Genomic DNA, 14,407 nt, shown 5'->3' on the forward strand with positions numbered 1-14,407 from the left:
CTCAATATATTTTCTAGTTCTTTGAACATATGGAATGCAAGTAGAATAACTTTTAATGTTCTTTATTAACTATTATTTGTCATTTCTGTATCTGCTTCTATTGATTGAATTTTTCTCCTCATTATCAAATATATTTTACTTTTTCTTTGTATGCTGGTAACTTTTTAAAAAGAATTTATTTATTTTTAATTGAAGGATAATTGCTTTACAATATTGGCTTGATTTCTGTCATACGTCAACATGAAATAGCCATAGGAATAAACATGTATGCTGGTAGCTTTTAACTGGATGGCAGATATTGCAAATTCTACCTTACTGGATGCTGGATACTCAGATGCCAATAAGCATTCTTGAGTGTTGTACTGAGATATATTTAAATTACTTTTAAAGAGTTTGATCTTTTCAGGTTTTGTTTTAAAGCTTTTTGGGCAAGACTTCCCAAGTGGCTCAGTGATAAAAAAAAAACCCACCTGCCAATGCAGAAGACGCAGGCTTGATCATTGGGTCAGAAAGATCCCCTGGAGGAGAAAATGGCATCCTACTCCAGTATTCTTACTGGGAAAGAGGAGCCTAGTAGGCTACACTCCATGGTAGAGTAGGAAAGAAACTGAGTAGGAAGAAACTGAGCGTGTGTGCATGCATACACATATACACATACACACACACACACACACACAGCATTTAGTCTAATTTGCATTACAAATGTAAAACTGTTCTTAGTACTCTGTCACAGGCCCTGTGAATGATAAGGGTTTCTACTGTGACTGATAGGAAAAGGAAGTATTCCTAGCTGTGTGTAAGCTTCACGGATTGTTCCCTCTAATTTTTTCAGGGGGTTCCCTCTCTGAAGACTTAAGAGGATCACTCTGATAGCTCTAGAGCCATCTCTCTGTGCAGCTCTCTCCTCTCTGTGATATGCCTGTAGCAATTGTAGCTGCCCTATCCTCATCGGACTCCCAGACCTGTCTTCTCAATCCAGGGAGAATGTTAGGCTCTGCAAGGATTTCTTCTTTGTACACAGCAACCTGGAAATTCTCTCTAGGCAGAAATTTGAGTAACCATAGTATCACTTCAATCATTTCACATCTCTTCACTGCCTGGTATTCAAGGTCTTGAAATTGTGGTTTCTGTCCAGTTTTTAAATTATTTCAGGTATAAAGGTACTGATCCTTTATCCTGGCGGAAGTGGAAGACTGCCTATATCTTTTTAGAGGAAGAAGTCGAAGGCTTCCATCAAGGAGTTATCAAGAATGAAGCACAAGCTGGAATCAAGATTGCCTGCAGAAATGTCAATAACCTCAGATACGAAGATGACACCACTCTTATGGCAGAATTAAAATTAAAAGATGCTTTTAGAAGAACTAAAGTGCAAAGAAGAGCTAAAGAGCCTCTTGATGAAAGTGAAAGAGGAGAGTGAAAAAGCTGGCCTAAAACTCAACATTCAGAAAACTAAGATCATTGCATCCGGACTGATCAGTTCAGTTCAGTTTCTTAGTAATGTCCAACTCTTTGCAGCCCCATGAACTGCAGCATTCCAGGCCTCCCTGTCCATCACCAACTCCTGTAGTTTACTCAAACTCCTGTCCACTGAGCTGGTGACGCCATCCAACCATCTCATCCTCAGTCTCCCCTTCTCCTCCTGCCTTCAGTCTTTCCCAGAATCAGGGTATTTTCCAATGAGTCAGTTCTTTGCATCAGGTGGCCAAAGTACTGGAGTTTCAGCTTCAACATCAGTCCTTCCAATGAACACCCAGGACTTATTTCCTTTAGGATGGAATGGTTGGATCTCCTCGGAGTCTAAGGAACTCTCAAGAGTCTTCTCCAACACCACAGTTCAAAAGCATCAGTTCTTCAGTGCTCAGCTTTCTTTATAGTCCAATTCTCACATCCATACATGACTACTGGAAAAACCCATAGCTTTGACTAGAGGGACCTTTGTTGGCAAAGTAATGTCTCTGCTGTTTAGTATGCTGTCTAGGTTAGTCATAACTATTCTTCCAAGGAGCAAGTGTCTTTTATTTTCATGGCTGCAGTCACCATCTGCAGTGATTTGGGAGCCCCCAAAAATAAAGTCTGTCACTGTTTCCATTGTTTCCCCATCTGTTTCCCATGAAGTGATGGGACCAGATGCCATGATGTTAGTTTTCTGAATGTTGAGCTTTAAGCCAACATTTTTACTCTTCTCTTTCACTTTCATCAAGAGGTTCTTTAGTTCTTCTTCACTTTCTGCCATAAGGGTGGTGTCATCTGCATATCAAAGGTTATTGACATTTCTCCTGGCAATCTTGACTACAGCTTGTGCTTCATCCAGCCCAACATTTCTCATGATGTACTCTGCATATAAGTTAAATAAGCAGGGTGACAATATACAGCCTTGACATACTCCTTTCCTATTTCGAACCAGTCTATTGTTCCATGTCAAGTTCTAACTGTTGCTTCCTAACCTGCATATTGATTTCTCAAGAGGCAGGTCAGGTGGTCTGGTATTCCCATCAATTTAAGAATTTTCCACATTTGTTGTGGTCCACACAATCAAAGGCTTTGGCATAGTCAATAAAGTAGAAACAGATATTTTTCTGGTACATTTCTTGCTTTTTAGATGATCCAACAGATGTTTTCAATTTGATCTCTGGTTCCTCTGCCTTTTATAAATCCAGCTTGAACATCTGAAGTTCACGGTTCATGTACTGTTGAAGCCTGGCTTGGAGAATTTTGAGCATTACATTGCTAGCGTGTGAGCTGAGTGCAATTGTGCAGTAGTTTGAGCATTCTTTGGCATTGCCTTTCTTTGGGATTGGAATGAAAATTGACCTTTTCCAGTCATGTGGCCAGTGCTGACTTTTCCAAATTTGCTGGCATAGTGAGTGCAGCACTTTCACAGCATTATCTTTAAGGATTTGAAATAACTCACCTGGAATTACATCACCTACACTAGCTTTGCTCGTACTGATGCTTCCTAAGGCCCACTTGACTTCACATTCCAGAATGTTTGGCTCTAGGTTGGTGATCACACCATCGTGATTATCTGGGTCATGAAGATCTTTCTGTATAGTTCTTCTGTGTATTCTTGCCACCTCTTTTTAATATCTTCTGCTTCTGTTAGGTACATAAAAATTCTGCCCTTTATTGTGCCCATCCTTGCATGAAATGCTCCCTTGGTATATCTAATTTTCTTGAAGTGATCTCTAGACTTTTCCATTCTATTGTCTTCCTCTATTTCTTTGCACTGACCACTGAGGAAGGCTTTCTTATCTCTCTCCTTGCTATTCTTTGGAACTCTCATTCAAATAGCTATATTTTTCCTTTTTTCCTTTGCCTTTCACTTCTTCTCTATCACAGCTATTTGCAAGGCCTCCTCAGACAGCCATTTGCCTTTTTTGCATTTATTTTCCTTGGAGATGGTCTTGATCCCTGCCTCCTGTACAGTATCACAAACCTCTGTCCATAGTTCTTCAGGCATTCTGTCTATCAGATCTAATCCCTTTCATCTATTTCCATATAATCATAAGGGATTACCATATAATCATAAGGGATTTGCCAGTCTGGGATGACCCTGAGGGATGGGATGGGGAGGGAGGTGGGGGGGGGGGGTTCAAGATGGGGAACACATGTACACCCATGGCTGATTCATGTCAATGTATGGCAAAAACCACTACAATATTGTAAAGTAATTAGCCTCCAATTAAAATAAATAAGTTTAAAAAATATAAAAAATTTTTTAAAAATTTTTAAAGGAAAAAAAAATCATAAGGGATTTGATTTAGGTTATACCTAAATGGTCTAGTGGTTTTCCCTACTTTCTTCAGTTTAAATCTGAATTTGGCAATAAGTTCATGATTTGAGCCACAGTCTTGTTTTTGCTGACTGTATAGAGCTTCTCCATCTTTGGCTGCAAAGAATATAATCAATCTGATTTTGGTATTGACCATCTGGTGATGTCCATGTGTAGAGTCTTCTCTTGTGTTGTTGGAAGAGGGTGTTTGCTATGACCAGTGCATTCTCTTGGCAAAACTCTATTAGCCTTTGCCCTGCTTCATTCTGTACTCTAAGGCCAAATTCGCCTATTACTCCAGGTATTTCTTGACTTGCTACTTTTGCATTCCAGTCCCCTATAATGAAAAGGACATCTTTTTTGGGTATTGGTTCTAGAAGGTCTTGTAGTCTTCATAGAGCCATTCAGTGTCAGCTTCTTCAGCATGACTGGTCAGGGCACAGACTTGGATTACTGTCATACTGAATGGTTTGCCTTGGAAATGAATAGAGATCATTCTGTAGTTTTTGAGATTGCATCCAAATACTGCATATCGGAATTTTTTGTTGACTATGATGGCTACTCAATTTCTTCTAAGGGATTCTTCCTCACAGTAGTAGACATAATGGTCATCTGAGTTAAATTCACCCATTCCAGTCTATTTTAGTTTGCTGATTCCTAAAATGTCAGTGTTCACTCTTGCCATCTCCTGTTTGACCACTTCCAATTTGCCTCAATTCATGGAACTAACATTCCAGGTTCCTATGCAATATTGCTCTTACAGCATCACTTCATGCCAAATAGATGGGGAAACAATGGAAACAGTGACAGACTTTATTTTGGGGGGGCTCCCAAATCACTGCAGATGGTGACTGCAGCCACGAAATTAAAAGACACTTGCTCCTTGGAAGAATAGTTATGACTAACCTAGACAGCATACTAAAAAGCAGAGACATTACTTTGCCAACAAAGGTCCCTCTAGTCAAAGCTATGGTTTTTCCAGTAGTTATGTATGGATGTGAGAGTTGGACTATAAAGAAAGCTGAGCACTGAAGAACTGATGCTTTTGAACTGTGGTGTTGGAGAAGACGCTTGAGAGTTCCTTGGACTGCAAGGAGATCTAACCAGTCCATCCTAAAGGAAATCAGTCCTGAATATTCATTGGAAGGACTGATGTTGAAGCTGAAACTCCAGTACTTTGGCCACCCGATGCAAAGAACTGACTCATTGGAAAAGATCCTGATGCTGGAAAAGATTGAAGGCAGAGGAGAAGGGGATGAGAGAGTATGAGATGGTTGGATGGCATCACCGACATGATGGACCTGAGTAAGCTCTGGGAGTTGATGTTGTACAGGGAAACCTGGCATGCTATAGTCCATGGGGTTGCAAAGAGTCAGACATGACTGAGTGACTGAACTCAAGGAGTTATCTTGCTAAAGATTATCTGACTGAATTCATAAATTATTATAGATTATTCTGAGTGGATTTATACTGATATGGCTTTGTATTGTTTTCATGGATTGTCTCATATATTTTAACTTGTATCAGTGGTAGGAAGTGAAATTCAAACTGTTCAAATAATGAAAATCTTAGTCCTCTATAATAAATACATCACAAATTCAGAACAATATTTTGGGAAATGGGATACTCTAAGGTAATACAGGCAGATGGTTCTGTTGACCAAAATGTAAAGCCTTAATCATATAAAGAAGTCAAAGCAACAAAATTCAAGCTTCTTCAGTTCATAAAGAAAAAAAGAAGGAGAAGATAAATAAAAACATATGATTTAAATGAAAATTAGTATTACACTATAAAAAGTATACACAGAGATTAGTTTTACAGGTAACACAAAATAATCCAAAGTAAGTCTGTGGAAAGAGCTTGAATGTAGAAAGAACAAAGTGGAGTTGGTCAAATAATTACGTAATTTCAAATCCCAATGATAAGTGAGAAAGATGCTTTTGAGTTTTGTCTGTTTTAACTCCCAGAATTTAATAAAAGATCTCTTGCTTTCTTCCAGTTCAAAAGAGAGAGAGATTCATTATTTACCTAGTTAGGAGAATTAGAGAAGCTTACTTAACTGACATTTTTACTTTTATCTGAATTTTTCTGAATATTAAGGAAAGATTTTCCATATTCTGTCAGTATTAACTCTAAACTTGAAGCCAGTAATTACCTCAAGAGACCTAGCATTATTGTTCTTTGTATATTTGCATTAACTACACATTTTCTGGAGAAGGAAGATGTCTTGCTTACTTTTGAATCTCTAACACTGATTATTATTGAGTATCACTTAGAGAAAATTCATTTGTTTAACAAATACTACAGAGTACCTATTAAGTCCTACACGCTATGTGGGGTTTTTAGGAATGTAAAGGTGAGGAGAAACTGAAATGTGGCTGTTTCCTTCAGACTAGTGGAGAAGATCAACAGTAATTAAATCATCACACAAATAGAAGTGACATCAAAAAATGAGGAGTACTGGACAGACGATTAGGTGACGTCTCTTATACAAGCTATTTCCAAAGTGACTGATTAAGAAAATTTTACAAAACACAGACAGAGTTAGAGCCTCCAATTCTAAGTGCCAGAACCTAGCCTGCCCTTTCAGAATGACTTCATTCAATACCTCATAGAGAATTTCCTTCAGAAAAAACTTGAAGAAAAGAGAATACCATGGGGGAGTTCACATCATATCTTAGAACCTGGAAAAACTAACCCTACCTTCAAGAACAAAGGTTAAAAGTCATCTGCTTGGTGATCTCATGAAAGTGAAATACTCAAATAGGAACATCATACTCAAAGCCATTTTTTTGAGAATATGAACACTAAGAATTAATATAGCAACTCTAGACCAAATGCCAGAATGAAAGAAAATTATGAAATAAAAGAGTGTGTTCATTCATTTAGCAAATTTCTATTAAAATCTACTATATGCGGGTATGTCCCAGACCCTGGAAATACAGCATTGAATGTTCCTGTGCACAGAAGAGGATGGCATAGGCGCAGGGACACAGGATGAAAAAGCAAACAGACCACTTAGAGGCTTCTGAGTCTCTTCAAAGGCAGCCTCCACATGGGTGAAATACTTGTTTGCTCAACAAAGCAACCAGGACTCTTTACCCAACCAACAGAGATCAGAAGTCAGAAACAGTTCCAACATTTTGAGGTACATGGTATTCACTGTATTGTTGACATTAGTGCCGCTTGCTACTCTTCTCTCCCTTTCTCGAGGACTGTCAACTTGTTTAGCACAGAGGACCTTATCTGCTACTTCAGGATTCCAGAAAACCCACACGTCCAGCATCCAACCTACAGAAAAGGGGAGATCTGGTCCACCTGTAGTGTTTATCTACCTCTCTGTAGTAGCTTGAGCCTCTAAGAAGTAGCCAATATTTCAAAGCTAAAGCTTACCTATACCACAGAAGTAGGATAAAAATGTCCACAGCTAGTCTGCAGAGGTCCACTCCTGCATCCCTGATCATATGATTTCAAGTAAATCTCCAAAGAAACACAGTTCTGTCTCCTCCAAAGCAGCCTGAATGCTTCTAATGTTAGAGCTTCTCCAGGGGCAATTGCTTTTTATGTAAACTTTATTAGGGTCACTACTATGCTTAGATGTTTCAAACTATAGATAAAAAATAACCTCTTTTACAAAAAAGTAAGAAAGAAAAGAAAGAACTCTAGCTAAATAGCTTCACAACAGACAGGTCATTTTAAGAAAAGACATCCAATTATATAGAATCTGATTGCTGGTAATAACTTGGACGTCTTAAGAAATTTAGCAACTTCAGCACAAAACAATTGAAGTGAACTATTAATGATAAAATCATCCCCTAGACTCAGCGTAACTACAGTTGCAAAAAGAGTGAGAAGGCTTACTGATTCACTGTCCCTCCTGTTCCCAGTTCCCAATGACAAACATATCAGATAGCAAATATTAAGGCTTTGGTAAAATTAGAATTCATAGGAGAAGACTATTTTTCAGTGGCAACATTTGATTCAGTGGCAATATTTGATTTTTCAATTTTGAATCTTGGATTCTCTGAAAACATAGAACTGATGATATAAATACACAAGAAAAAATTTCCATTGTATCTATATACGTGTGTATTTCACTTATGTAAGTCAAACATGAGAATTAGGCCTTGAACTAACAGACACTAACTTCAAGGTCCTTTGGGGAATGCAATATTTTCATCTATAAATCCTTTACCTTAAGGATATGAAGGTTTTCTGGATAAGTGTGTATTCTATATTATAATAAAACAACTCTAGTTATATATTTTTCCTTCATCTAGCAATAGCCTGAGTTTATAGTCAATTTGGAAAATTCTTAAAAGCAGTCCACACCTCTACCTTGAGCACTGCATTAAAACTCTCAGAGGAAACTTGCTAGTTCTCAGCAATGCATCTCTATTTGAAGGAGCTCTAAGCAGGAACAATGGAGACTGTTTTACACATGGACAGTGTGAATTCCTCTCATGGAAAGAAAAGGCAAGTGGCATACTTTACTTCATTGCCTTGTCTGTAGAGCATACACGCGACTCTATAAGCTCTGAGAGTGGTAAGCCGTCTCCTAGCAAAATCTTCATGGTGTATTGTATGATTAGCAATGTTGTTGGTGAAGGAATGATTGAAAGAATTAATGGCTTAGTTTGGTAAAGTTAAGTGAAGTCTCCATATGATTTCTCTAAAAGACAATGAGACTAAGATTCATCTTACTAGTAGGCAAATGAATCTCTGTGTTATGATAAATGGAGTTTCTTTTAGAGGTTGGAGATAACTATTCCTTTAGTTAGCAAAACCACTGTTAAGAGGAACATATTTTCCAAGTCCTGAAAGAATGTTTTTCTGAGAAAAATGAGAGAGTATCATGATTTAAAAAAGAAACTATCACTCACAGATTCCTTTCCCATCTTCTTTTGCAGCCGTGTTTGCCACTGGACGGCTTGCATGACAATGGCTTCCCACCTTCTTTCAAGATTTACAATGATCAGCTGCATGGGCTGGTGGTCTGCGTTCAGGTTGCAGGTCTCCCGGTCATCCAGAAGATGTTGGCATAAACGCAGGATGGAGGCCACTCCGCGACGTCGCTGCTTGATTTCACGACAGAGGGACTGCAATGCAAAGAGGGACCAATCCATGAGCGTTTACAGGACAGAGTTCCCTTAAACATACAACATCCTCTTCCATCATAATTTTAAATCGTAGGGATATGCTCAACCATGAATAAATGGGACAAGAAGGCCTCTGGAGTTACTTTTGGATTGCATATCTTCTACCCAAGTGATTTTTGCTTCATCTCATTCTTCTCCTCCTCTCCCCCGCTTTTTAAACTTATTTCTACATCTAAAATGTTGGGTCTGTCTTTGATACCTAGGTGATTAACTTAATGAAATAAATCATTTAGGTCATATGAATGCCAAACAGATTGCCATGCTTTGTTTCAAGGTCATAGAAAATACAAAAGACAGAAAAGTCCTCCCAAATAAATGGGATATTTCCAAATTTTCTCCTAGATTCTCTGCAGCTAAAAGTTTACTTTTCTACTAACTGGAAATAAGTTAAATAAGATTGCAAAAAAACTGATATATAACAGCTATTATTTGAAAAAATATGGTAAGCAACATTTCTCTTCCGAAACTTGATTAACAAAGCAATAATGTTTTGAAAACAGAAATTAGGATACAGGATGATTATTGCATTATTTGTTAGTCGCTGTGTTTCTCTTAATAGACATTCACGCTATTTAAGAAGGATATGCATACATCAAAATAACATTTTGCCCCCAGAAGCTTTTGTATTGCTGCAGTGACCCTAAGCTGAATGATTCAAGCAAAATAGTGGGCAAACATGTCTTAAAATATTGTATCTTTTCTTTGCCTACGGATAGTGTATAAGTGATATTCTAATTCAAAGCCTTCAGGAGAAATGATTATATCCACAAACATCACTGAATTACTAATCTCGCTCTACTGCTACAATTGGACTGTTCTAACAGTTAACAGATTGCTTATTAATCAACAAGGGTAAACAAGACAATGCAATTTAATTTAGTGCTAGAGTTTTAATGCCTGAAAGTATTTGTGCTTAAAATGTTAATCTAGATAAGGCTTCATTAGAAGAAGTCTTAAAATGATTAAGTGCGGTTCACTTAAATGTGCACAGAGTGGTAGTAGATCAGCAGGTGGACGTTTCATACAGATGTTCCATTTATTGATATAATACATGCTATAGCCATTTAAACGACCCTAACTCAGTAATAGCTGGAATTCTATTATTTCTGTAATGAGAGAACCCTGTACCTTTAATATTTCTGAATTTTAAATAAGGAGAATGACAAATTCCCACACCTCTATTTATAGCAAAATATGACCAGGAATTTTATTATCCAATTTATACCAGTACAGCATTTTCAGTTATGTTTCTTGAACTTAGCCTTATTTATTTTCCTAGGGTTCATTACTATTTTCCTTATATAACTCCTGATAGAACCACCAGGTCTGACAAATTTCTTTACTGACACTATTCATTAGTTCAATGCTGAATGGAGGGAAACTCCTACACAATCAAAGATAAAACTTAAAAGAGTCTACCAAAGCAGCAGGCATTGTTTCCATCTCCTCCTCCAATTCTGCTGACTTTCTCTTTTACATGCTTTCTCTCTTTCCCTCTATTTCACTCTCTCTCTCTCACACACACACATACCCTTCAATTTACTCTCTTGCTCTAGAACAACTGTTGAGCAAGTCAAACTATTAAGTCCACTTAATACCTGTCAATTTTTCACCCAAAGTGCAACACTTCAAGATGACATAATAATATAGCCACTGGGATTGCTTCAGAAGAGTTTTATGAATATATATAGAGAAGATTTTACTTTTTGTTTGTGCTTGTCATTAATTTGTTAAAAAAGTGGGGGTGGGGGGCTAGAAAATCAAAAGAGATGTTCCATGCTGCCAAACTGGATCTTGCAAAATTCTCTTTTAAGTTGCCTAAAATAATAACTGCATTTCTACAGCCAAAAAAGAGTCCTGATGTTTCTTAGCTGAATGGGAATTTGCCAGGGATGGCAGTAAAGGTACATGTGGCGTTAGCACAGCCGCATTAGGTGATATTTACAAAGCAGCCCAAACAGGCTTTATTCATCTCACAGGTGTTTTCAAAGTTCTGAAACAGGACATGTGAGGTGGCTAGGGGAAATTTTCATAAAGCTGATTAGCCGTAACTTTTAATATGAATCTAGAATGTATCCAGTATTTAAGTATCCAGATGATCCTCACTCCACATCTGAACCCCAGTCAGTTGATGGGTTTTAAACCATGTGTTAGGTGTTCTTAAAAACTGTTGACATTAAATATCAGATTTTTATGTCTCCATAATTCTGCAAATTTAAAATTTTAAATATCCAAAGAACTCAGTGTATATTCTAGATTAATAATTTATCCTGTACGCACACTTCAGAAATAACACTACTTTAAAGAGGAGAGAGTAACACTGAGAATTTACATGGCAACATATTTTTCAGTAATTTTTTACATCTAAGAGATATAATTGATAAAATTACATTCTTTCACATAAATGTGTTTCCATGTCAAACATTAAAATATACATATTTATTTATAATCACAAACATATACTAAATAAAATCAGTGATTTGCTGGCAATGTTTCTTAGAATCAGTAGCGTTCACATTATTTCTATGATAAATGATGTATAGAGAAATGTTAAATATAACTACATAGGAACAAAATGATTATTATAACTATTTTTGGCTTACATTTTTAGAAGAAAGCACTTTTAAACAGAAACCCAAGCTAAGCAATCTAAGTAAGTCTCAGAAACAAGATGAACTCATCCCTGCCTCCAGACCTCCTAAAATGTTTACTGTACCTTGCGTCTGCTAGGCACTATTTCAGGCATGGAGGCATCAAAAAAGAGCAAGTTACTGTTCCCACTCTCAAGAACCAAAAGTCTACTGGAAATGGACTACACAAATAAGTATGGTCCCAAGAATGATACAGAGAGGTAAGTGCTAAAAGAAGTTTGTGCAGGTTGCTATCAGAGGAGCCATGAAATCAGGGAAACAATGTGAGCCAAATTGTCCAAGTCGGGTAGTTGAGGTTACAAGGACAGAAGGTCCAGTAGCAAGCAGTCTGGGACACTGCGAGTACCAGGCATGTTGGAGAAAAGAGAGAATGGAGCCCCTGGAAAAGGAAGTAAAGAATGGAAAAATCTGGAAGGTTTTGTTATACATACACATGTATCTATTATTTTTTTAAACTTTCTCCCATTTAGGTTGTTACATAATATTGAGCAAAGTTCCCTGTGTTATATAGTAAGCCCATGTTGGTTATCCATTCTAAATATCGCAGTGTGTACATGTCAGTCCCAAACTCCTTAACTATCCCTTCCTCCCACCCTTCTTTCCTAGTAACCGTAAGTTTGTTCTCTAAGTCTGTAAGTCTTTTTGCTGTACACCTGAAACTAACACAATACTGTTAATCAACTATAATCCAATATAAAAAAATAAATTCTGGAGAAGATATGGAGAAAAGGGAACCCTCCTACATTGTTGGTGGGAATGTAAACTGGTGCAGGAACTGTGGAAAACAGTGTGGAGGTTCACCAAAAAACTAAAAACAGAATTAACATATGATCCAAAAATACCACTCCTGGGCATATACGCAGACAAACTCTAATCCAAAAGGGTACACGCATCCCTAGGTTCATGCGTGCATGCGTGCTAAGTAACTTCAGTCGTGTCCAGCTCTGCGATCCTGTGGAGGGTAGCTCTCCAGTCTCCTGTTGATGGGATTCTCCAGGCAAGAATATGGGAGTGGGTTGCCATTCCCTTCCCTAGGGGATCTTCCTGATCCAGGGATTGAACTCACATCTCCTGTTCTCCTGCATTGTAAGTGGATTCTTTACCACTGAGCCACCAGAGAAGCCCTAGGTTCTACTCACAATAGCCAAGACATGGAAACAATCTAAATGTCCATTGACAGATGAATGGACAAAATGATGTGGTACATATCTACAGTGGAATATCATTCAGTCATAAAAAATAATGAAATAATGCCCTTTGCAGTAACATGGAGGCAACCAGAGATTATTATACTAAGCAACGTAAGTCAGAAGAGAAAGACAAATACAATTATTTGTCTATTTCACTTATAGGTAAGTGAAATATTTATTTCACTGATAAATGGAATCTAAAATATGACATAAATGAACCTATCTATGAAACAGACTCACGGACATAGGGAACAGACTGGTGGCTGCCAAGGGGAGTGGGTAGGGGAGGGATGCAAGGGGAGGTTATGGTTAGCAGATTTGAGTTATTATACATGGAATGGATAAACAACAGTCATACTACATAGCACAGAGAACTATATTCAGTATCCTATGTTAAACCATAATGGGAAATAATATTTTTAAAAGATGTATATATATATATATACACACACACATAAATACATAACTGAATCACTTTGCTATACAGCAGATTAATGCAATATTGTAAATCAACTATACTTAAACTAAAATTTACCATTTTAATTTACAAAAAGAAAAATTTGAAAGATTTTTTCATTAACACCAGTTTTGAAGCATTGTCCTTGATATCCAATGAGGTTATGTTGGTTCTTAAGCATAATCATATTGCCTTCTCAGAAAAGTAGAAAGGGAAGAAGTGGGAAAGAGAATATAAAGAAGGAGAATAATCAACGTGTCTAAGAGAAAAAGATTCCAAATGCCTTTATATTTAGTTATCATTATTATTTGGTAATCTTTAGTCCTTTTTTCCTAAAAAGCTACCTTTGTTAGTATGGAGGTCATTGTCTTAGAATCACTTCAGAATCTGATTGTTGGAATATAGTTTGGTGTGATACTTTTAAGTCTCTAATGACCTACTTTATTTGCTTATTTTACATTTCTACTCAGTTTCTTCATGTTACTTTAAAAGTCGATTTGCTATAAAAGTTGAGAAGTCCATAAGCAAAAATCAAAATTCCTAAGTTGTTTTTTCCTTTACAGTTCATCAACCCTTTAAACATATCTTCTTGGACATGTTACAAGAGAGCTGTCAACAGATTGAAGGTATTTGTTTTACACTTATGAACTTGCAATATGATTTTCAACCCACTAATGGTGATACAAAGGGGTGTTTTGGTTTATCTGGGGGTTTTCTCCTCTCCTGACCTGTTTATGAGTTTCTTTGATAGCTGAAACTACTCATATTATAGAGCCAAATGTGATGGTGTAGTTTTATTAATTGAAATAATAAATCAATTATTTTTTAATTGTTATTTAATGGCTAAAAAATTAATGAATCAATCAATGAATATATCTTTTCAGCCAGTGATAACTTTATATTATTCATATTTGCTTGATAATCTCCAGAATTTTAATATAATTAAGAATGCCGATTGTTTGAATACTATATTTGGGGATTTTATACCTTTTGGTTATTTTTTGTCAAGTAAGTAATTTACCAACTAATGACTAACATGTTTGGCATTGCACTAAATTAAATAGAAGCTTTGTTCTGAGAGAGTTTACATAGTAATCAAAACCTTGTGACTGTTTGGCAGGTACAAGGCATCCCATAATGTTAATGCCTATAGCCAACGTGTGAGATGAATGTATAGC

The 14,407-nt window shown here is 36.9% G+C and overlaps 1 protein-coding gene across 7 annotated transcripts in view; it reads right to left on the reverse strand.

Moving 5' to 3' along the window:
- The window catches only part of AKAP6 (A-kinase anchoring protein 6), a 599,671-nt gene that overhangs the window by 46,931 nt on the left and 538,333 nt on the right, over positions 1-14,407 (reverse strand). For all 7 annotated transcript variants that reach the window (XM_086363674.1, XM_086363676.1, XM_086363675.1 and 4 more), the window contains one exon: positions 8,656-8,871. In XM_086363674.1, the coding sequence (XP_086219800.1) occupies positions 8,656-8,871 (216 nt within the window). The remainder of the gene's footprint in view (positions 1-8,655; positions 8,872-14,407) is intronic.

Source organism: Bos grunniens, chromosome 21 (assembly GCF_055505025.1).
Source record: "Bos grunniens cultivar Pamir isolate PY7600 chromosome 21, Bosgru_T2T1.0, whole genome shotgun sequence".
Lineage (NCBI taxonomy): Eukaryota > Metazoa > Chordata > Mammalia > Artiodactyla > Bovidae > Bos > Bos grunniens.